Source organism: Ammospiza nelsoni, chromosome 13 (assembly GCF_027579445.1).
Source record: "Ammospiza nelsoni isolate bAmmNel1 chromosome 13, bAmmNel1.pri, whole genome shotgun sequence".
Taxonomy (NCBI): Eukaryota; Metazoa; Chordata; class Aves; order Passeriformes; family Passerellidae; genus Ammospiza; species Ammospiza nelsoni.
The window spans coordinates 3,481,609-3,506,477 of NC_080645.1; the positions used below are offsets into that span (position 1 = coordinate 3,481,609).

The 24,869-nt window shown below is 49.0% G+C and overlaps 1 protein-coding gene across 1 annotated transcript in view; it reads right to left on the reverse strand.

The window, feature by feature from the left end:
• Positions 1-859: 859 nt before the first annotated feature.
• The window catches only part of KCTD15 (potassium channel tetramerization domain containing 15), a 47,517-nt gene continuing 23,507 nt past the window's right edge, over positions 860-24,869 (reverse strand). Inside the window, exons 3-5 of the mRNA XM_059481263.1 lie at positions 17,811-17,955; positions 8,650-8,955; positions 860-2,795 (exon numbers count right to left, since the gene is read on the reverse strand). Coding sequence (XP_059337246.1) covers positions 2,640-2,795; positions 8,650-8,955; positions 17,811-17,955 — 607 coding nt within the window. The 3' untranslated portion in view covers positions 860-2,639. The remainder of the gene's footprint in view (positions 2,796-8,649; positions 8,956-17,810; positions 17,956-24,869) is intronic.

The following is a 24,869-nucleotide window of genomic DNA, read 5'->3' on the forward strand; positions in this document are numbered from 1 at the left end:
AAAATATAGGGAAATAAGTAAAAAATATATAAACGAAACTGTAATAATCTTTAAATAAGTGACCTGAAGTTACTAACTAAAAGAACATGTCCTAGCTTAACTTTTTTTTTTTTAAAGGCATTTTTTTTCTAAGAAAGTGATTGTTTCCACATGTCTTCCTAGCCTTTGTGCTGTTTTGCAGTCAATGCTGTGATGTCATGGTTTAAACTTTCCATCTCAAGTTCACATTTAACTCGGCTGGTGCAGCCTGGAACCCTTTCCAATGCCACCTCAGCAAAGCTGCCCCAACTATGGGAGCTGCTTTATTGAGCCATAAAAAAATACAGTAAACACCAAACTGAGGAGAAACCAACCAACCAAGCACCCAACCAAGCAACCACAAACAGTTCCAACGTTCCACAGATGTGTGAAAGCACCATCCCAGTCTGCACTCCCAGAGCTGCCTGGGGAGAGCACCAGGGGCAGGGTTCCCCTGGGATGGAAATCACCTTTATTCCCTGGCTGAGAGGTAAGAGCTGGACAGGGTGTGCTGCCAGGAGCGCTCAGCTCACCCCGTGCCAGAGGGCAGGACAGGAGTGGATACAGGATAAAAACAAGAACCTGAATGGGCTATTGAGGGAAACTTTGGACTTAAAGGTATGAAAGTAATAAATAAAACACTTCTATCTTTTTGTAAGACATGGCTACATCAAGCTGAATGGAGCAAAGGGCTGGAGAAGACGCAATCAAAAATTCTCACCTCTTTCAAACAACATGGGAGATACAGTGAGTGTTCCACCCTACGTGCTTGTTTTTGTTCATTTACTTTACAGAAATGTTTATGGCATGAAGTACTGTATAAGAAATGTGCATACACAAATACATGACAATTATACGTTAAGTTCTTTACAATATTAAATGTATAATATACAATTCTACAGATATCTTACATACAAAGGTGAATGTTGTGCCATATATTCAAATATGGCAATGCCTAGCAACTTTAGAATGTCGTACAAGTATAAAACCTCAAAATAAAATAACTTTACAACTCTTAAAGCAGACAGATTTGCTCAACTGTTCTGCTAAGGTAGCAGGCCAACTGGCCAGGATTGCCATTAGAGATTTCTGGGTTGGGTGACCAAGGTGAGAAAACCTGCAGAGGTCTGATTTTCCATGGACAGGTATCCAGCCCTTTTCCAAAAATTAGACCCCTGCCTAGATTTTACCTTGGATAGTCAGTACAGCTCATTGCTTTTGAAAATACTAGTCTTAAACTTGACTTTTAAATTTTGCCTGATTGCAATCAATTTGCATTAAGAACTGTTGACCACTTAATACTCTGTCCCTTGTTCCATATGGCCATATTTATGCATCTAAAAAGACTTTAATTAAAATTCATCATCTACAACAGTATTCTATAAATTATTGTGGGAGAAACTAAATTGTGATTAACACATGAATTAGTGATTGAGGACCCAATCATGCTAAAGAGCAATAAACAGGATTTAGCAGAATGCTATTTATAGCCTTGCACCTGCAAACACGGTGCTGTCTCCTGAGTTAGAAAGCCCTGTGAGTCAGTGCCAAGTCCTGGTAGAAGCAGGACCCTCCTGCAGACAGACCCCTGACTTTGTGACAGAGAAAGCTACACAGATAGAGGGCAGCTACAGAATTCAAATTTTAATAATAATTTAAAATAATAAAACAATTTAACCCGACGGTGTCCTGCTTTCATCTGGCAATGGCAATACAGGGTTTTAACAACTCTTTGCAAGAATTCCAGACCCATAAAGAGTGGGCTTGTCCAAAATTCTTAAACTTTCCTGCTAAATGTGGGCTTCTAACACGGTCAGTAAATGATTAACAAGGGGTGGCTTGTTTGGTAGAACCACACTTCTTTGATGATGCGAAACTTAACAGTTGCTGTGTCAAAACAAGATTGGCTTTAAAAGAGCTACAGCTCCTTGTGGGGTATGTGACCCTCGTGTGATGGTGGATGGCATTTTATTTTGTGCTTCCAGATCCCTACTGTTGCAAATATTGCCATAAGTGGGCCTGTCTAATTTCTTGTCACTTGTTTTGTTTGGTTTGTGGGGGGTTAAGTACTGAGCACCAGTGACTATGGATCAGTCCTTTTCTGGTTCTGGATCCTGTTCACAGAGAGAGACCTCAGCTGGAAATGTAGTATAAAAATAAGCCATTTGCTCGTGTGGGTGAGTACAATCACCAGGGGACTGATATGGAGGAGGGGCACGGTCAGGGAAGGTTCTCAGTGCAGTTTTTGGGGTTCTTCCTCCCGCAGACGCCCCCGTCCCCGCAGCTCCGGCTGTCCCCGGGCTCCTGCTGGTCCCTTCCACTGCTTCCATGGCTCTTGCTGCAGAAGTCCAGGCCAGGGCCAGGGTTTCCAAAGCTTTGCCTGTTCCACAGCACTGCTGGTCAGCCCCAAGTCCGTGTGCTCAGGAGCTCCACCGTGAGCGACAGGCAGTGGATTTCCAGACGCATTCCGTGGCTGGCTGTGTGACAGGTAGTTTCAGAGTACCACTGATGGGCAACAGAAAGTCCAAATCTGTTTGCTAATACTGTTTTGCAAATCCTTAGTGTTTCACATAAGGGACTATTGAACACTTCTACGGTTACAAAGGGGCACGGGGAGGGTTCTAGTCCAGGGGCTCCTGTTTTATTCTGATTGTTGGGGTGGGCTGTGGTCGTCTGTCTTCGCGGCACAGCACGTACTCGCTGAACTGGGAGGAATCCACCCCACCGCCACAGGAAGCTGCCACGTTAAATCCCTTCTGAAATAACCTTTCAAGCACCTGCAATGTGGAGGGAAAACAATCAGATTAATATTTAGGAAATTTTAGTGATAAAAGCATCTGGAAGCACCAGATCTAAATGGTGGATTTAGTCTTTTGAGGCCTCCTTGAATGAATATTATTCAGCTATAATTCTATAACTTATTGTTAAATGACTGTACTGTGATTAAAGTCTTGCTCTCAGCAAACCTCTGTAGAAAACAAAAATTAATCAAAGAAATAAGCACTCTGCAGCAGCTTAGTACATTATATAGTAAAATACTGGACTGTGGTGATATTGATGCTCTCACTCCTTATATAAAGCAACATCAGCTTTAAGTTCTAATAAAAAGTGCCAATTAATCATTGGCATAGTAATATGAACAGCCTGAGAGAGAGGGGGGCTGAGAAGCTCTTCCTTGGCAGATGAAAATGTATTAGGAGTTCAAATGACAGATCCACCAGCTCTCTGTGGCAATCATAGCTGTTTGCCCTCGCTGGAAGGGAGCAAAGCATGGCAGGGACAGGATGTGGGCAACAGGGAAATGTTCTGGCCCAAGAAAGAGGTTAATCTGTACTGCCCAAATATGTATTTTCTCCTTCTCCTGAAGAAAAGTTGGTGCAATTTAGATGCACGAATTTAAGGAACCCAGAGGCAACTTTAATTTCTGTGACTGTCACACAGCACATTTCCCCCAGGATATGCTGATGCTGCCTCTGGGAACGGGGCTGTGGTGTTGATATTCAGCTTCCCAGCAGAGCAAGGTGAGGGCAGATGCCAGACCCACCTTGGGCAGGTCACAATGCAGGACCCACTCAGGCTCCCCTGAGTCCTGGGCAGCACCTGGAAAAATGGCTGCTGTGTTTTTCTCCACTGATAAATGCCACCAAGGAGCAGCCTGTGCTGGTTTCCAAGAGCCTCACCCCAAGTGTGGCTCCCACTGAGGAACAGGGAGGTGACCCCATGGTTTATTAAAGCCAGGATCCTGCTCACAGCAGCACCAGCCCCGTGTGATGCCTCTGCACCCACAGCCACCTGGACCAAGCCCTTTACAAACTTCTACATCCTAGGGAAGTGTCTGAGCAACACATCCACCTGCAGGCAGTCAGCTCATCTCAGGGTCTTTTGGTGCTCGCTGTGACCCCGAGAAGAGTTCCAAAGTCTCTTTTCCCAGCCCAGCACTTGAAGAAGCAGTCAGGGCTCTTCATTTCTCAGTCTCAAGGTTGTTCATTGTTCCTTATCTATAAAATTCTTTCTCCTGCCCTGTCCAGGTCCCTCCAGCAGGACAGTTCCAGGCACTCTGCCTGCCCCCAGGGCACTGTTATGGCTTTATACTAAAAACTACGTGTGCAATGGTTACAATTACTTTCCAATCCCTATCACCTGTGTTAGACAGTGAGCTTCTACTCTAAACCAATCTGTGAGTGCCACCATCACAGCAGAAGATGGAGGCCAAGAAGAAGAAGGAGAAAGGCTGGACACATCCAGATCCCTCCATCTTGCCTCCTAAACCCCCATTCTAAAAAACCCCAAAATCGACTTTTCCACTCCGTGATAACTGCACTATTGTTCTACCTAAACTGTTGTGGCTTGCTGATCTTCATGTAAGGTTGGTAATTTGCTCCACAGGTCACAATCCAACCCACAGGTGTTCTGGGCTCTGTGCCAGGGTCTCTGAGCCCCCTGGCAGGGTCCTGGCTGTGCTGGACAGCCAGAGGGATGCTCTGGGTTCCCACAAGCTCATTCCTCCTTGAGCTCAGGTTCCTGAAGGAGTCTGGTTCGTGTTCTGTTCACTGTGAGCAGGTCAGAGCTCCCAGCAGAGCCCTGCCCTCACACAGACCCCTCTGCATTGCCCAGGGCACCATTTCCTTTGCCTCAGTGTTGGTTTTGCCTTTCCCAGGAAGGTGATTTTGAGGGCCAGCTGTGTCCAAGGTGCTGTCCTGGTGCAGTGCAAACCATGGCAGCAGCATTTGCTGCCTTTAATCCCTTCCATCCCTCCTTGGGGCTGCCTGTGTCATCCATCTGAATTTAATCCAGGCTTTGGCTTTCAGGGCTGACTAAAACCTTTCACTCTCTCTGCCCTGGCTCCAAGGATGGGCAAAGGAAGAGGCTGCTGCAGCAGAGTTTGCCTAAGTCCTGCCCAGTGTGCTGAAAATCAGCTTGCCTGAGGAGCTCTGCCTGGCCCTGGGACACAGGGACTTAGCATCCTCAGAAAGTCACATCTGCCAAATCTCCCTGACTTCTGCCCTGATTTTCACATACTCTACACTGCAAGAAAGTGAAAAATCAAAAAAGCACACCAGAGTATGGAATAAAAATGAAGTGGGAGAGAAGAAAAGAAGAGGCAGGAGAGCAGGTTAATAAAATACATATAGGACAGAGAAAGAAAACTTTCATCCCTCTCATTCCCCTGGGCTGTATGGGGCCTCTAGGACAGACATGGGTGCAGACACCAGCACTGTCCTGCTCAGAGGGGAAGGCAGGAGGAGTCTGGACAGAAGGAGGAATAGGACAGCAGCAGGCTCTGTGTCACAGGCTGGGATTTGTTCTGTGCTGGGATCACTGCTCCAGCCCTGACAGGGTGAAGATGAGACACAATCCAGCCATGGGAAAGGAGGCTTCTCCCACTGAACTGCACAGTGGAACAGAGGATTGGCAGGTGAGATTTCTGAGAGAGAAGGGACTTCAAAATCCTTGCTAAAAAGTTTTTAAAATGAATTTGCTTGTAAGACAAAACAAGCAGGGGGTGCCCCTGGCTTGCCTCACACCAAAGCTGTGGAAAGCTGGATTTAACACAGATTCCTTTCCATGGAGCCTCTCTGTGCAAGAGCCAGCCCAGGCAGACACTGCACCTCAGAGCAGCACAGCCAACAAAGCAATTCCTCCTTGCCCAGAACATGCTGAAGGACCAGACTGCAGCTGCAATCTGGAGTTAGAAACCCTGGGATCATCAATTTTCTCAGGCCAAATGCTGTAAACAATGCTGAGGATGTTTAAACACAGCAGTTTTGGGTGTCACTGGGATGGGGCTGAGCTCAGGTCTGGGGAAAGGCTCCTTTCAGTGCTCCCATGAGACTGAGCAGCATTTGAACAGGTTTAAATCCCATTCAGAGAATTTCATTCTATACATTGTATTTCTTCTGAAGACAGATATGGACAGGGGGAAAGCAGTGACCATCTCTGCTGCTCTGCTGAAAATCCCCAAAGAGAATTTGCCAAAAACTCAGATCAGCTGTGCCTCTCCCATGCACAGGGACACATGCACATTATTAAACAGGGGATTTGTGCTCAGATTTAATACATGCTGCCTTCCAATATTCCAAGCACATCTGACTTTGTTGGGAGGTTTACCAAATGGAAACCTGATCCTTTCCTTTAAATTGTGCAGAATATTAACAAATACATTCTTAATTATGAAGACTTAATGTTCAACATTCCTGAGCATCACAGAATTTTCTCTAAGGTAGGTTGGTGACTCCCACCAGAACCTATTGCCAGGAGTTGAAAAAACCTGTACCTATATATAATTACAAATGGGTGTAAAATTAAGAGTTACTGTATTATTTTTTTTGCCTATTAGGTGTTGATGTTCTTTGTTTTATATGCACAACTCTTGATATAAAGCATGTAATGAAAATATTTATCAAATATAGAAAAAAAATTATAAATATTGCAACTGTGCTACCAAATACATTGAGCAGAACACCGGGAGGCAGAAGTATCACCTGAGCAAAGAGCAGACAGGCTTCCTGTGTTGCTCTGTGGGACTCTCTGCAAGCAATTCTGCTCTTCCAATCACTCCCCATCTCTCCTAAGTCTGTGCATTTGCCTCACTGTGGAGGTTTTCTCACTTTGGAGATTTTCACTGCACTTCCAGCTTTTGATTTAATATTGTTTTGCCAAAAAAATCCTTGGAGGGGGAAGAGCAGTGCCTGAGTGCTGACCAGAGTTAATCAGAGCCAATGCTAATTAGCTGCTGATTTCATTGGTCTTTGGTCTCAGAAATGCATCATTTTCCAGAAAGTGTTTGAAAACACTTTCTATTAATTACATAGTAAAATGATGTAATTTAGTAAAATGATGTAATTTGACAGGATTACTTATACTGCAGACTCTTCGACAGAAAGTTTTTTCCACAACATGAACTTGCAAAGAGACCCTTTGATTCTGTCTGAATTTTGACCAAATTCAAAACACATTCAAATAATGACAGCAATTAGTGTTCAGCTTTTACTACACATGTATCCCATGGAGTCACAGCACTGCATAAAAGAGCTGAGTGCTCAACCAGGTGGGCACACAGAGCTCTGCCAGGCAGGGCTGAGCTGCTCTCTGGGACCCTGCATGGTTTCTGCTCCTCTCATTGCTGGTGGGATCTAAAGGCTCCTATGAACAGCATGGCTGGGACAGAAATCATCTCCAGCCACTCTGTCCCATGGCAGGGACACAAATGCTCCTCTGCAGCCACTGTGTGCCACGGCAGGGACACAAATGCTCCTCTGCAGCCACTGTGTGCCACGGCAGGGACACAAATCATCTTCTCCAGCTGAGCTGAGCTGCTGCCTCTCCTCCCAGCACAGCAATGGGGACACCTCCCTGTCCCACTGCCAAAACCAGAGCTGCCTCTGAGCACCCCCAGCCCAAACCCTGCCCAGCGTGACACTGCTCAGGACTGTGCAGAACTGACCCCAGCAGAATGAACTGTGCAGAACTGACCCCAGCCTGGTGAAGTTCACCCAAATGCACCCCTGGGGAACCTGGACCCAAAGCCCCCCGAGCCCTGGGCTGGTTTCACAGGGGGCACAGGGGATGCTGCCCATGCAGGGGGGCACTCCTGGCACCTTCACACGTGCAGGGGACCCTGCTGAAGGTGTCCCTTGGCAGCCTGGCAGACACAGGAGCCTGAGCCTGACGTGCAGCACCCACAGCTCCAGGCTCGTGTCCCCCCTTGCTGCTGCCCCTGCCCCAGAGCAGCTCCTCCCTGGGGTTGTGCCCACAGAGGAGCTTCCCAAGGCATTTCCCACAGCCACAGCCCAGCTGCACAGGATGGGAATTTGGGAAATGCTCCCCTCCTGGTTGGTTTCCCTGCCCACATCACGACCATTTGCTGTTTGGGTATTCCAAAGGAGCACACAGGGAAAGCAGGAGCTCTGTCTTGCCCGAGTTAAGGGCAGCTGGTTCCTGCCCAGAGCTGTGGCTCAGCCCTGCTGGTCCCTGAGAAATGGCCCTGCCTGCCCACAGGCTGCTGCCTCAACACACAGCACCTATTTATTCCTGCTGCCATCCACCTATCTGTCCAGTTATCTTCTTTTGTTTCATATGTTTAATGTTAAACCTAATGTCAAAACTCTGGGTATAAAATGAAATACATTTTTGTTTAAAATACTGTGGGCAATTTTTATAGAACATCCTTTTGAAAAAAAAAAAAAAAGTGCAGAGATCAATTTTTTTAAGTCCATCCCGCAGGCACCATCATTTAATTATGAGTGAGACATAAATTATGCATTTACACATTGTTGCATTTTCTATAAAATGGTGTGGAGATTTTTTTGTAGTTTTTGGAACTCTCTCTTTCTTCCTAGAGGCACTTTGGAGGAAAAAAAAAACTGCCAAAGGCTATACATTGATGAAAAAAATTAGCATTTATCAGTATAACACCATTATGAGGCCAGCATGGCACTAACATACACAAAATCTAAATGTATTTTTCTGCTTAGACTTAGGAAAACCTGAAAGACTGTGATCTCACCAGGCAGAAAAATATTTCCTCGCAGTCTAAGCACCGAAAGTAATTGGGCAGAAGCAAATAATGTGCATATAATTGCAGAAGGCAGAGTGCAGAGGCAGCCCGGGCGGGGGGAGCTCGCTCGTTACCTGCACGGAGTTGAGCCGGCAGTATCCGTTCAAGGGAAACCTGATAACGTGGGTGGGGTCCTGGTTCCAGCCCGCGTTCACCGAGTTGCACATGACATCCCCCGTCTCCGGGAAGATCTCCTCTATCAAAGCCTTCTCCCCACTCAGTGCAATCCTCTCCCCCAGATCCGGAGTCACTCTCACAACCAAGCAGTCACAAGGCTGGAAGTGTTTCCTTTGTTCTTTCTCTTGTTTCCACCGCTCAAGTTCCTTAATCATTGGCTGCAGCTGGTAATACTTTGCTTCTTCATATAAAAGATTAAAGTCCTGGGAAAAAAAAAAAAAAAAAGAAAAAGAGAGGGAGAGAGAGAAACTAGAAATGCTTATAGTTCTCTTTTAAAAATGAGTATTGTTCCTGTTTGACCTACTTAGGCTTCTGTATTGTCAGCAGGAGAGCAAAGGCAACAGGTCCCACGCACTCACACCTCCACAGAAACCTCACCGTGCTGGTGTTCCATCCTTTGGGCTGGCTGAGGGGTTCCCCCGGCACTGAATTATCCTTTCATTCATTATCCCACAAGCCCAATGCCAGAAGGCTCCACTCCTGGGTTAAGAAATCAAAATAGCTGCTTGCAATAAACAAAGCTCCCTGGTGCAAGGGAAGATGTTCCAAGCCCTGCTCCTCACCCACAGCTCGGACACTCCTGATCCCACAGCTGTGCTGGAGATGGAGATGTCAGTTCAGCTTCACTTCTCACCTGCCTTGCTGAGGCTGGAATTCAGCTCCAGCAGCTGAGCAGCTGCCTGCCATTGATGACTATTCATGTATTGCAGTGCACTTTGGAGCCTGGTAAATCCCAGGGAGGAGCTGACCATGGCTGGGAGCTCAGCCGTGTGCTCCAAGGGCTGAACAGAAGCAGCTCTTCCCTGCCATTTGTCCATCACTTCACTTGGGCTCTGGGCAATTCCAATTCCCAATCTGATCCAATTCTCAGTTCAGTGATTGTTTCATCAGATTCTGACGGATTTTCCCACCTCAGCTGAAATGCGGAGCCAAAGGGAGCGAGCCCCCAGCCCAGCCAGCCCAGGAGGAGAGGGACAGGCCCTGGGGACACTTTGTTCCCCCAGCCTTCTCCAGCCTCCCAGGGCAAGAGGAGCAGCTCAGCTCCTCCCTGCAGGGACCTGGCTGTGCTCTCCCTGCTCTGCACCCCTCGACACCCTCAAATGCTGCCCCACAGCTGCCCCTGTGGGCTGTGCTGGAGCCAACACCTGGACAAAGGCCAGCTCCACACCAGTGACATGAAAAGTAAAATGAAAGGAAAAATCAAGACTGAAATGGCTGAGATCATTTGGACTGGAGGGAATGATATGACAAGAAGCAGCCAGGAAATGGGCACCAAAAGCACATGAGAGGTAACGGGTGTGCTGTGCCCCAGGACTGGGGAGGAGGGGAATCAAAGGCCAATGGAGATGCAGCACAAAAAGGTGCAACTCCACACACTGGTTTGGAATTAACCTGTAAAATCTCCTGCTGCAGGGTATGACTGAACCAAAGCAGTTATCTCTGCTCAAATTTGGCACCACAGACCCACCGGTAGTGGAGGTGCTGCTTCACCCCAGGGCTGCTGCAGCCCGGGGACACATGAATATTCACAGTGACAGGGCAAGGTGATCACTCACAAAAGGGACATCCAATCCTTTCCACCGCTTTGATGTCTGCTGAGGTGGGGACAATGTGCACACAGCCAAGGCAGAAAAAAGGACTGCAGGATGAGAGGAGCAGGGAGGGAGAGGCATAAGAGGGAGTGGGAAGAAATGAGGGCAACAAACACTCTCACGGGACAGCTTGAAGATGGAAAACACAGAAGATTAAAGAAGAAATCATGCGGAGAGCATGCTGCAAACAACCCAGAGCCAGGGCTGGGAGCAGGCCAGGCAAGGAGCTGTGGAGGCTGCCTGGGCTCAGGTAACACAGCACAGCTCCACAGCCCTGTGCTCACATTCTCACCCTGCCCAGACCCAGCTCTCTCTGCTGGACATCACTGCTTTTCTCTGCCCACCAGTGATGCTCCCTCAGTGCTGAGCGGGGATCAGTTCAAACCTACAGGGATTAGTGGCCTAAATATAAAAAAAAAAATTGAAACCTCTGTGCAGGACACTGAATCAGCACAGTTTTACACCAAACTGTGCAGTACAGAGGTGTGGGCACTGGCTGCCAAATTCTCCCTTGGCATCTGTTGGTGCCATGGATTGCTTTTCCAAGCAAGGAAACATGCAATGCTAAGGGAAAATGGAATGGTGTAGAGTGAACAGGAGCACCCAGCACTTTCTAAGGCAATGGAAAGTCATCTGCTGCTTTCAGCAGGTCCTGAAAAACCAGTTTCAGAGTGTCTGGGTTCATGGACACTGTAAAATAAGGTATTATTTATAGAATCAATCAAGTGAATATGTGCTAAGAAAACTCATCAGTAAAACCTGGAGGAGATGTACAGTGACAGAAAGAACAGCCCCTCATTGCTGAGAGCAGAGAGTGGCACAGGGCTCCTGAGGTGGATGCAAAGCCCATCCCATTACAGAGGCTCTGGCTGCCTCCCCTGGCCTGGCAGGGTCCTGAATCAAGGACTTCCATGGTCCTGCAGCCCCAGGCCAGAGCAGCAATGCCACAAACCAGCAAAACCCACATCACAGCAGCCCAGCTCTCTCACAGCCAGCTCAGCCCACCCACCCCATCACTGCAGCTCTGCAGGGACCCTTGCTGGCTGGCATCTGCCCTAAAATGAATAGCATGAACTGCACATCCTGGTACCATTTTGTGAGAAGGAAACCTGCTTTCAGATGGAACAGCTCTTCCACTGCTGCCCCCAGAATGAGAGAGCCACACTTCAGGGGCTGTGTGGGAACCAGGGCAGGGCTGAGCATCATGTGCTGAGTTTGGGTTCATCTCTAAAGTCAGGCTCTCCTGCCTGTGCCTGCTCCACACTGGGGTTCAGACAGATCTGGGAAGGGCTGAGAACCTGCAGAAGGGCCCTGCACCAGCCCCTGGGACTGAGGGGTGCTGCTGCCAGGAGCTGCTGCCAGGGAATGGGCACCACTGCCAGGCAGGGCCAGAAAGGGGAATTGGTTGTGCTTGGCACAGTAACAAGGGGAGGGGATAAAAAAGTGTCTTCTGCAGCAAGAGAAATCCAGTGACAGTGCTGGGAAGGGACACCAGGGACACCTTGTGTGACCCCCCTGCACTGCTGCCCACTGTCCTTGCTCCTCTGATGGGACATTGGCCTTCCTGCAAAGGGAGGGACTGGGGCATCCTGGGGCAATCTGACAGTGTGTTTAGGCAGGGAGGAGGGTCTCACAGAGCCAGGAATACACAGTGAGTGGCTCACAGCATGGGGGTCAGGTTCTCTGCATCCTGTGCCTGGACAGGGTCATGGGCTCTGCACACCAAGCCCAGAATCTTTTCCCTCAGGTTTGACACCTTGTTCAGAATTGTGTCTGTGACCAGCCTGGCAGAGCCCAGCTCTGGAGTGTCTGCACAGGTAAAACTGGCACAGGTACTGCCACCCTTGCACTGCAGACATCAAACCCCACCCTGAAGATTTACTTGAGTTTAATATGAAATGTGAATGAAAGAATGAAACCCACAAGAGCCCTCAGCAGGGAGGTGTCACAGAACTGCAGGAGAACATTTCCATGCTGTTGGTTTCAGTAGTCACCAAAGGCAGATGCAGACATGGCCCCATCCAGGGGAGGCAGGGAGCAGCCAAGGGCACAGGGGGACACTGAACCCAGCCCAGGGCACAGCTCTGTGCCACAGCAGCACAGGGACACCTCAGCCTCTCCAGGGCAGTGCTGCTGAGAGCAGCCAGCACTCACAGCAGATTCTGTACAGTACCAGGATTCCTTGTCCTGCAGGACCAAAGCATCTCCCATTCCCTACAGGCATTGATTCCCTGTGTTCCAGCTCCCCAACAGCAGCACCAGAGCCCAGCACTGCGACACACAGTGCAGCTACTTCTGTTTAGGAATACATTTTCCTCTGGAGGAGATTCCCACACCAGTGCAGTCACAAGTAGGGTGCTCTCTGACAGACTGAAAGGGGAGATAAAGAGTTCAGCCTTTAATTTTCTCTGTAAAGTGCCACAAAAGCCTTTACAGCCCCCATGAACCCCTGTGGCTGCTGCAGGAGCTGGTGGGAAGTTCTACCAGGCCACAGGAGGAAGGGAGCAGACAGGCAGGGATGCACAGAGCCCTTCCCCAGCCACAGCTCCTGGCCTGCATGCAGATCCCATGGGAAACACTGACAGACCTCTCAAAGATGCAAAAAACCTCTTGCCTTTCACAAAACAATGTTCTGATTTTTGTTCAGTAGAAAAGCTTTTTCTGTGGTGGATTTCAAGTGGGATGGATTCTGGCAGTCACCTGGGACAGGGGTGACATCTTCACATCTGGCTGTGACTCCAGGCCAGCAGTGCTGGTGCTCCATGCTCCAGATGTGCCCCCAGCACAGCCTGAGCCCTTGTGTCCCACAGAGCTGCTGCTGCTCCCTCAGTGCCAAACACACCCTCTGTTTTTGTACCTAATGCTGACTCCTGAGCAGGCTGAAATGGCCCTTCCTGTCCATTTTTCACTTGTTATTCTTTATTACATGAAACAACAAACTGTCATCCTAACTCAATGTTTCTCCTGTATTTTTGGTGCTGTGAAGATCTGACTGCTGGCTATGAAAGAAAGTTGCTCACTTCTACACTGACAACTATTTCCTGAGGTCAGTTTGGGAGACTTCAGATGCAAGCACACAAATTGGTAACTGTATTAATAAACTGGAGTGGTGGCCCTGTCATTCTGGGGCTACAGGTGATTTCTGTAATCCACACAGAACTCAGCTGTCCTGTGCCTTTGTGCTCCTCCCTCTCTGAGAGGAGTTACAATATTCACATTGCCTGTTGTCTGTGTGTTACAATATTCACATTACCTGTGTATGTTACAATATTCACACTGTCTGTTTCAGTGTGTTACAATATTCACACTGCCTGTGTGTTACAAAATTCACATTGCAGTGTCTGTTACAATATTCACATTGCCTGTTGTCTGTGTGTTACAATATTCACATTACCTGTGTGTGTTACAATATTCACACTGTCTGTGTCAGTGTGTTACAATATTCACATTGCCTGTGTCTGTGTGTTACAATATTCACATTGCCTGTGTGTTACAATATTCACATTGTCTGTGCCTGTTACAATATTCACATTGTCTGGGTGTTACAATACTCACACTACCTGTGTCTGTGTTACAATATTCACATTGTCTGTGTGTTACAATACTCACACTGCCTGTGTCTGTGTGTTACAATATTCACATTCTGTGCCTGTTACAATATTCACATTGCCTGTGTCTGTGTGTTACAATATTCACACTGCCTGTGTGTTACAATATTCACATTGTCTGTGTGTTACAATACTCACACTGCCTGTGTCTGTGTGTTACAATATTCACATTGCAGTGTCTGTTACAATATTCACATTGCCTGTGTCTGTGTGTTACAATATTCACATTGCCTGTGTGTGTTACAATACTAACATTGCCTGTGTGTGTCTGTGTTACAATATTCACATTGTCTGTGTGTTACAATACTCACATTGCCTGTGCCTGTGTGTTACAATATCCACATTGCCTGTTGTCTGTGTGTTACAATATTCACATTGCCTGTTGTCTGTGTGTTACAATATTCACGCTGTCTGTGTCTGTGTGTTACAATATTCACATTGTCAGTGTGTTACAATATTCACATTGCCTGTGTCTGTGTGTTACAATATTCACATTGCCTGTGTGTTACAATATTCACATTGTCTGTGTGTTACAATACTCACACTACCTGTGTCTGTGTTACAATATTCACACTGTCTGTGTCTGTGTGTTACAATACTCACATTTTCTGTGTCTGTGTGTGTCTGATGCTCTCTGAGCAGGAGTGAGTCTCAAACAAGGCTCACAGCAGCTCCTGGCTCTGGGTGCCCTTGGGCATGGGCAGTGAAGGGGACAGTCCTGGGGAGCCCCTGTGATGCCAGGGGGGCTCAGGGAGGGCAGATTGGGAAAATCACAGCAACCATAGCAGTGCTACCTTCAGCAGCAAGGTCTGGGAGACACTTTCAAGCTCTGTCTTAGTAGTAGTTGCAAGTGTAATTAATATTCACTGTAAACACACCATCAGACTTGATAATAAAGAATCGCTAGCCTTGGAACACACACCCCACTTTCTCTGCATTTCAGTGTTAACTTCGTCTGAAAACAACACTGAAATAGCAAACACAATAATGCTGGTGTGGTACTAACATTCCAAACTTTCCAAAATAACCATCTGAGCAGCGATTCAAGTTGAAAAGCAACTTAGCTAAACCTTGAGGCTAATAAACTGCTTGATTAAATTAAGGGGTAAAAACTAATAAATATTCAAAACACTTGATAGTGCTTTGTTTGACATAAAGAACATTTAATGCAAGTCTCACTGGAAAAGCTGTCAGGTTTTATACCTTAAATAGAGTTTTGCATTTAGAAACACCAAGTGATTCCATTTGCTGCCTTTGATTATTGTCTTCTGTCACTTTAATCATGCTGGCAAAATTACACGATTTCTGTGAAGTTAAATCCGTTTACAGTGCAGTTTTAATACAGCTTTACAGAGCATTCATTCTTCTATGCATTTTGATTTAGTTACTCCCCACCTAGCAAGGCTTTGCTTTGTTCCTGAGCCCTCATTAGCCTGGATTTGCTCTGAGCTCTCCCAGGGAGGAGCTGAGGTGCAGGGGATGGGGAGCAGGGGCTGAGCAGGCACAGCCCCCCAGCCCTGCCAGGCTCCTGCACACACAAACCTGGGCACCCTCTGCCCTCCAGGCTCCAGCCAAAGCTGCTGCTTCTGGGACTGAGCCCCTCTGGAATCTGGGTGCTGGTGGAGGCCATGATCAGCTCAAAACACCTCTCTCTTCTCTCTTCACAGAATTCACAAAAATCACTGGGTTGGAAGAGACCTTCAAGGTCATGGAGTCCAGCCCAGCCCCAGCACCTCAACTCAACCCTGGCCCCCAGTGCCACATCCAGGCTTTGTTAAACACACCCAGGGATGGTGACTCCACCACCTCCTGGGCAGCCATTCCAGAACTTTATCACTCTTCCCATGAAAAACTTTTTCCTGCTATCCAACCTGTATTTCCCTTGGCACAGCTTGAGGCTGTGTGCTCTGGTTGTGTCAGTGCTGCTGGAGAAAGAGCCCAGCCCCAGCTGAGCACAGGCACCTTTCAGGAGTGGCAGAGAGTGATGAGGGCACCCCTGAGTCTCCTTTTCTGCAGGCTGAGCACCCCCAGCTCCCTCAGGGGTTCCTCACAGGGTTTGTGTTCCAGCCCCTCTCCATCCTCGTTGCCTCCTCTGGATGTGCTCAAACATCTCAAAGTCCTTCCCAGACTGAGGGGACAGACTGGACACAGCACTCGAGGTGTGGCCTCTTCTCACACTGGACTGTCCAAACCACAGCTGCTCTCCTGTGCCTCTCCCATCTCTCCATCCACCCTTCCCTTCATCCATCCTACAGCCCCAGCACTGCTCTGCTCTTTAGCTCCACCACCACACACAGCTTTGAGGTTTTCCCTCATTTCTCTGCAGTTTTCTCCCCCCAGCCCATGCAGGAACACCCAGTGCTCAGGGCAGCCCCTCTGGGCTGGGGCTCCAACCAGGGCTGCCAGAACCTGTCCTGCAGGTTGTGATGTGCTGCAGAAGTGACTGCAGACCCTCCCACGGGGTCAGACAGGATTGTCCTCCTGCCTCAGGTGAGGATGGCTGAGCTGGCAGCACCAGGAGCAGCTCTGCTCCAAAGCAGGAGCCAGCACCAGCACTTTGCACTCAGTCACAGCTGACCAAGGGATCCTGTGCCCAGCCAGTACAGCAAAGTGAAATGGCACTTCAGAGAAAGCAGGAGTTTTCCTTCCCAGCAATGCTCTGCATCCTCTAACTGAGCAGATCCCCATCTGCCATCCCAATTTATTCATCATTGCACCCTGGAATAAGTGGTTTTGTTGAATCTTGTCACCTGCAGTTTGGACACTTTTGTCTTCTAATTTTCCTACATCAGGGTGGCAATGTTGGAAGTTTTTAAAGTGCAATGTGCTGGTGTTCACAAGGGTCTGAGGATGAGGGAAGAGATGAGGATTTGACTCCATGTTTCAGATGGCTGATTTATTATTTTATGATGTATATTACATTAAAACTATACTAAAAGAATATAAGAAATTATTTCATCAGAAGGCTGGCTAAGAATAGAATAGGACAGAATGATCACAAAGACTCTGTCCTGGACTCTCTGTCTGAGCCAGCTGACTGTGATTGGCCATTAATTAGAAACAAGCACATGAGACCAATCCCAGATGCACCTGTTGCATTCCACAGCAGCAGATAATCATTGTTTACATTTTGTTCCTGAGGCCTCTCAGCTTCTCAGGAGGAAAAATCCTAAGGAAAGGCTTTTTCTTAAAGGATGTCTATGACAGGGCAAAGCCACACAAACCAGGCCAAAAGGAGAGCATTTAAACAATCAGGGCTGCAGAGAAACAACCAGCACCATGGCTTCACACAAAGCATGTCCTGCTCCTTAAAAAGCCCTCAGTCAACTCCAGCTCCCAAGAATATTTTGACATTAACTGTGAGCTGATTACTTCCTGAAATCAAACCATCTGCAGTGGTTATGTCTAACACAAATCCTCATGGGCTTGTTTAAGGGTTTCATTTTTATACCAACAAGAAAAAGATTTACACAGTTCAAGTCCTCTGCATATCAAATATGAAACATTTCTTTCAGATCCTGAGCATTAAACCCTGCTAAGTGCAAGTTGCTGATGCTGCTTCTTAATTGTTGTTATACCCTGATAAATAAGCTAAAAATGTGAGAAAATACAATTAGTTTAGAAAAACTGATTTAGCTATAAGCTTCATCGTTTAACTTTTCTCTGTATCCATGACAACCACCGGTCCATTTATTAAATAATAACATCCCTGGTGTAATACACAAGTACTAAAAATCCTAACAAATAAACAGCAGCATTTAGTTAAGTGTGTTTAGGTCAAGCATACAAACCAACCTGCCCCAAAACAAATGACAGAACGGGTGGAAAAAACAGATTGCAGACTCTAGCTTTCCTTACCTTAAAGTCATCTGGGAGCAGTAGCTTAGATGTCCTTAGGAAGCTTAATATATATCTGAAAATCTCCCCATCTCGATCAATGAAATAATGCTGCTTTAAACTGTCCAGGACAATGGGCTCTGTGCCATTAAACAGACGACTTATTCTGGAAAAAAAGAGAAGAGAAAAAGAAATGGGCAAAAGAGACAAAATCTCATCACACCCTCGGGGCCTGAGAACAACCAATTTAGGTGCATCAATTCAAGGTGCATAAGGTAATGCAGGGTGTTAATGTGGGGACAAACACGTGCAGGAGGGCAGGAGCCCTGGACACACCTGGAAAACACCTGGAATGTTCACCCCAGAGGGAACCTGGGGAGAATCACCCACACCTGGAATGGTCACCCCAGAGATGCTGGGGAGGATCACACCACAGCTGGAATGCTCACCCCACAGCTGGAATGTTCACCCCACAGCTGGAATGCTCACCCCACATCTGGAATGCTCGCCCCACATCTGGAATGCTCGCCCCACAGCTGGAATGTTCACCCCACATCTGGAATGCTCACCCCACAGCTGGAATGCTCGCCCCACAGCTGGAATGCTCACCCCACATCTGGAATGCTCACCCCACATCTGGAATGCTCACCCCAGGGCCCCAGGGGAGAACACGAGTCCCTGGCTGTGACACATCCCTGCCCTCCACGTCCTGCTCCAAGTGGCTGCTCCAGGGATGGGTTCCTGGCCATGAGCCGGCCTCCAGCCTGGCTGGCATTTGATCAAACACCCTCCAAGCCTTTCTGTGCTGGAGGAGAGGCTGCCCAGGCACTGGGATGGGCTGGATGGAGCTGTCAGTGTCCATCCAATGCACAAAACCAGACACCAGTGGCCCATGCAGCCCCACAGTGTCACCATCAGCAGTGCTGGGGATGAGACTGGCAGGGGGAGAACGCCATGGAAAATCTTTTGTGAGGGAAAAAAACAGGAGCAAGACCTGTGAGACCAGGAGATCAGCTGATTATGGGACCAAAGGACACATCAGCCAGAGCACTCCAGGTTTTTCCAGAGCCTGCTCCATGGACGGCAAACCAGCATCTGCCTGGCTGCTGCTCCTCCAGGCTCTCCCCTCCTCTCACAAGGCTTTGTCTTCCCATGAGAAATAACCCAGCTGAATGTATGTTCTTGAAAGGGAAAACGCAGGGGACAGACAGCAACGACCTATTAAGTAATTGAGTCCATCTCTCTGACAGGGCAGCATTGTTCCCCACTGCACAGTGGCTCATCTTTCAAAGTCCAGCCTTAAATAATCCTGCCATGAGGACTCCATTTCCCAGAGAGGCCATCCCACAGCTGGCTGCATTTCACTATCAGCCAGCCCTTCCAAACACCCAGGGGAGCTGGGACCAGGGCAGGGCCCCCCCCTTCCCTGCAAAACAAGCTATCAAACCCTGCTGTAGGCCATGCCCAGCGCTGCTGCAGCCCAGCCTGGCTGCCCCCCTGCTCCCAGCCCCAGCCCAAGCTCTCAGGAGTGACCCCAGTGCCCACCCAGGGTCAGGTTTGCAGGTTTGCTGCCCCACTGCTGTTCCTGCTGCGCCCTGGGCCCTGACCCACAGCTGCACCTTGCTCTGATATAACTTGCTAATATGGCTGTAAATTTATTAATGTGCCATCTGTATCTAAATAAAATGTGGTAATAATAACTAAAGCTAAATTTTGCTAAAAAGCCTTTCTGCCCTCTTAATTAAGGAAGTTGCAGGTTTTGCTGCCTGCTCTCATGCCAGCATCCAGCTAGTCTGGGTTACTTGTGAGAATAACCAAGTGCTCTCCCAAACCCCAATTATAACATTTACTGTTTTCCCCAACCTCCAGCGTTCCTACAGTATCAGGGAATGCCATCCAGTTCACCTGGCAACATTTCATTCATATAATCCCAAGGTTCAGTAAGCCTCCTGTAATTCACTGTGCTCTTTCTTGTTGTTATTTTAGGGCCATTTCCCCAAGACAGTTGAACACACTGCTCTGTACAGCCTCACACTTCACTCCAGGACCCAGACAGTTAATTTATTTCCTTTGGCACTGTGCTGTGCTGGGATACACTGAAAGCAGAGGAAGCACTGATAGCTGAAGGTTCAGTACATACATTTACTGAGTCAATTTGCATGGCTATTGGAAGTTTTGAGATCTTGCATGTGAACAAGCTGAGCTGTGGCTGCAGCCTCCTCCCCTGTGCTGCCCTTTCTCTGGAGGCTGCAGAGGCAAAGCTGTTCTTCACAGGCACAGGGGAAGGCTTGCCAACAACTACAGGGTGCACAGAAGACAGGGTACAACATTTTAATGGGCCACTCTTTAATGCAGTAAAGCATTTTTTTGGTAATGAAAACAAAACATGGATTTTGAGGCTCCACTTTGTGGAGTGCCCTGAGCTGTATTTCTTCACCAGCAAAATTACTGCTGGGGAAAGAAACTCACAGAGTGTTGAAAGACTTAACTGCCACCCCAAAAACAGAGTGATGAATAGTTTAAGGATTTATTTGACATTTTAGGGGGATGCTACGTTCCAAGAACCAACTTCAGTGCAGCGTGTTGTAATGCTGCATGTGGAAAGAGCTCCCTCTCCTCCCACCTCACAGCTCAAACCACACCTGGGAAAGTCCAATGCACCTGGGAAAGTGCAATGCTGGGAGAGCACAAATGGACTCAAATGGACAGTTCCTGACAGGATTCCTGTCCATGTGCGAGGCTGTGGGAAGGAGCACAGTGACCAGGAGCAGCTCCATGCTCTGCACAGGGACACAGAGCTCTCCATGGATGGGTCTGTGGTGCCAGAACAAAATGAGGAGCAAAATGCACTCAGGCTGTCAGGTGAGCAAGAGCAGGGGGACAGGAAGGGTTTGCCCTGTCCAGATGTGCTGATGATCACTCAGAAACAAGGCACAGCCTGGCTGGCAGCCTCAGGGAGCTGCTCCCTCCAGGGACCCACCCTGTGCTGTGAGGTTAAACCCATGGGGAGCTGCTGCAGCTCAGAGTGGGCACCCATCACCCTGAAAATGTTGTTTTTATGGGTGGTCATGGCAACCAGCACTGTACTGGTGGATAAATTAGCACTTTGAGGAGGCCCCTGCCTATGGCACACAGGAATGTACTGACAGTGCTGCCTGTGAGGAGGCACAGGGAGGGGAGACAAGGCAAAGGAGCTGCACTGGGATCTGCAGCAAGGGCGAGTCTGAACAATGAACATCCTTCAGCACCCCCACCTTCTGCAAGAGATGCTTCACTTTCTCATTTAGAAGCACTTGTATCATCTGTGTCCAACACGGAATTTCCACACAGGGAGCAGACTGAGGCAGGACCAGCTCCAGCAGCTGCCAGCCCAAGGATGCCAAGTGTGTCCTTCCATGGCCTCCATCACCCTGGCCAGAGCTCAGATCCTCCCAGTCCCCTCTTTTCCCTCCTGGCTTGCTCCTGCCCTCCCAGCAAGGTGTTTTTCCCAGCTCCTGCTCTGCAGTGCTGCCCACCCAGCCCTCCAGGGCACGGTGCCCAATGCTGCCACAGAGCCACCACAGGGCTGCTGCCCAGCCTGGCACCTCCAGCCCTGGCTGGATGCACTGCTCTGCCTCTCCCAAGAGCCAGCACAGAACCTGCTGATCCCATCCCTGCTGTTTCTTTGTGCTTTTGTTGTTTCTGCTGAAGGCTTTCACATTTTCAATCATGTTTCGCCAAAACGCCGGGGGCTGAGTTTCCAGCTTTGCACCAATTTTACCATGATATTAAGATCTTCTTTTATTAGATTAAAAACAAACAACAAAGACAGCCAACCCACAAGGACAAGAGTGCCAGTAAATTCTTTTCTTTAGTTTCTTGGGCAAGGAAAGAAGCCCTGTGCTGCCTGCAAGTATCTACAGAGGGCTGCTGCCCCCCTGAATTCTGGGGACCAATTTTCCATCCTGTGCAGGCAGAAGCACACAGGGGCTGCAGGGCAGGGAGTGCAGCCCCAGAGCAGAGCTCAGGACACACCACATCCTTCAGCAACTCCCCCTGCTCCATTTCAGAGGCAGACAGGTCTTTTGGCACCCCAGGTCCCTCCAGAGCACCTCTGGTCATCCCAAAGAGCATCACAGAGCACACCTGTGGCATCACAGAGCACACCTGTGGCTCTGCACATCACACACAGCTGTTGGGGAGTTTAGGGCACTTTGGGACAGAAAAGTTTCTTGGGTGGGGCAGTTTGCTCTCTACTTTGGGCCAGTTCAGCTGTTTTCTTGACAGCTTTATTTTGAACAGAAAATACAAGTTCTTTCCCAATAAATCTGGTTCCAGAGGTCTTAAGAAGAGCACCCACTATTGTGGGACCTGTGACACAATCAGCAAGTGGGGCTGTGGCACATAAGGCCCCAAAGCCCCCAGGTCCCTCTGCTGTGGTCCCTGTCACTGCTCTGGCCAGCACAGTGACACTGCCTAAGCAGAACTCTCTACCACACTATTGCACTAAAAGTATTAATTTAAGTAATTACATGATTAATATTTAACTGCTCAGTGATATTCTTGTCATTCATAATTTAGTTGTTTACATTTATTAAAAATTGATTTTGTAGACACTTTTTCTGCCCAATGTCAAATCAGCAGGGAACGCACATTTGAGCAAACTGTCATTAAAATGTGTCTCTTTCTTCATTCCGTGGGAGGGCAGGGGGAGAAGAGAGAAATGCCTCTCTGTGGGTCCTGCAAACGTGGTGGGGCTGTCCTGCAGCCCCTGGTGTCCTCCCTGCTGGACCTGCCCTGTGTGTGCCCTCAGTGCAAACACGGAGTGAGCTCTGCAGAGCTCCCTGGGCTTTATGGGGGCTCTCAGCTCTGCTTGGCTGTGGGAAATGCCACAGAGAGGGAGAACAGGGCTGGTTAGAGGTGGGACACTGAGCCTGACCCGAGCCTGCCCTGCAGGACACAGCAGCAAAGCATCCCTGGTGCTGAGCAGAGTCCAGTCCTCGCTGCTGAGCACAAACAGTGCTGCTTATCTCTCAAATATTTGCTCAAAGTGGGTAGGATAGATAATGTTATCTGCTTGGAAGAGAAAAAATGCCATGAATGGGAGCAGAGGTGCTTGACAGGCCTCACTGTGTGTCTGGCACTGCTGCTCACAGAGCTGTGTCTGTCAGAGCCTGCTCCCTGTCCTGTCACAGGGCACACACTGCTGGGACAGTGTCAGGGCCCAGAGCATCCCTCTGGCTGTCCTGAGCAGCCCAGACCCTGCCAGGGGGCTCAGAGACCCTGGCACAGAGCCCAAGATGCCCCTGTGGGTTGGATTATGACCCACTGAGCAAGTTACCAACCTTGGATGAAGATCTGTAAGCCATGACAAATTAAGTAGAGTGATAGTGAAGTTATCATGGGGTGAAAAGTTGATTTTGGGGTTTTTAGAATGGAGATTCAGTGGGGCCAGATGGAGGGATCTGGATGTGTCCAGCCTTTCTCCTTCTTCTTCTTGGCCTCCATCTCCTGCTGTGATGGTGGCACTCACAGATTGGTTTAGAGTAGAAGCTCACTGTCTAACACAGGTGATAGGGATTGGGAAGTAATTGTAACCATTGCACACGTAGTTTTTAGTATAAAGCCATAACAGTGCCCTGGGGGCAGGCAGAGTGCCTGGAACTGTCCTGCTGGATGGACCTGGGCAGGGCAGGAGAAAGAATTTAATAGATAAGGAACAATAAACAACCTTGAGAGCAAGAAATGAAGAGCCCTGACTGCTTCTTCAAGCGCTGGGCTGGGAAAAGAGACTTTGAACATTTCTCAGGGTCACTGACAAGTTAGAGGCCTGACAGGAAAGCCTCTCAAGGGCTTGCCCAGCTCTCTGCTGGCTCTGCACAGCCCAGCTGGAGCAGCCCAGGCTCAGTGGGCAGTGCTTCCCAGCAGTGTTTTCCCTGTTCCCATTATTCCTATAGAACTGTTTAGATTTGTGCACAAGTTCCCAGCAAAGCGAAGCAGAATGGGGAAAGCACCTGCAGGGAGGAGCCTCAAACCAGCCAGGCTGTCTGGAAAGCAGGGCAGGCTGGCCAGGGGAGGACAGGGGTAACCCAGCAGATGGGAGTCTCCTGCCCTGTGCCCTGGCATGAGTTCAGAGAGGGGTGGGAGGCCCTGCCAGGCACAAGCGCCCTCACGCCCTGCGCACTGAGGAACGTGGCTGCAGTTACAGCTGCCTGCAGGAGGTTCTCTGATCTGCCTCAGCTTAAACCTTCAGCTGCAATGAGTGTGCCAGTTGTGCCACACCTTCCCTCCCTGCTCCCTGGGCAGTGATTGTGAGCCCTGTGCAGCTGAGGAGAGGCAGGGGCTGCAGCAGGGTCAGTGCCCACCCAGCCTGGCTGCCCTGTGCTGCAGCAACCCTGGGAGGCTTCACCCTGCAGCTTCTTCAATTCAGAACATTTCACCCCTGGGACTGCTGCAGGGGGTGTAGGCTTGCTGTAGGGTGCTTGGCTTGCAGGGTGTTTGGGCTGGGGAGAATTTTAAGCCTCTTTTATTTGGACAGTGAAGAGGGAAAACTGTGTGTGAGAGCCTGAGTGTTAAACTGTGGGTATGAACTGCTGCTCTGCAAATGTGACATCCAGGCAGCCACGGGGGCCTGAGGGCACAGAGAGAGCCCCACAGGAGCTTCTGGCAGGTTCCAGAGCAGGTACCAGTCCCAGCCCCAGGTGAGTGCAGGCACCAAGCCTGGGTGTCACACAGGTCCCCCAGCACTCCATGGCCAGCCCACCCTGGCCCAGCTGCTCCTCCTCCTCCTCACCCACCCTTGAGCAGGGCAGGCCCAGTGCCAGTGTCCCACAGCCTCACTCAGCCCCAGAGTGTCCCTCCTGAGGACACAGACAGCTACCACAGATGTCCAAACCAAAACCAACCTGTGAGGACAACACTAAAACCTCAACTTTTAACAATGGCATGAAGCAGGATGGCCCAGCCTCAGCAGAAGGAGGAGTGGATTGGGTTGGCATGGCCCAGCTTTGGGCCCACAGGGGCTCCAGGGGTGGCTTCTCTGAGGAGCTTCCAGAAGCTTCCTCAGTGTTTGCAGAGCCAACCCCTGGCAGCTCCAAAGGC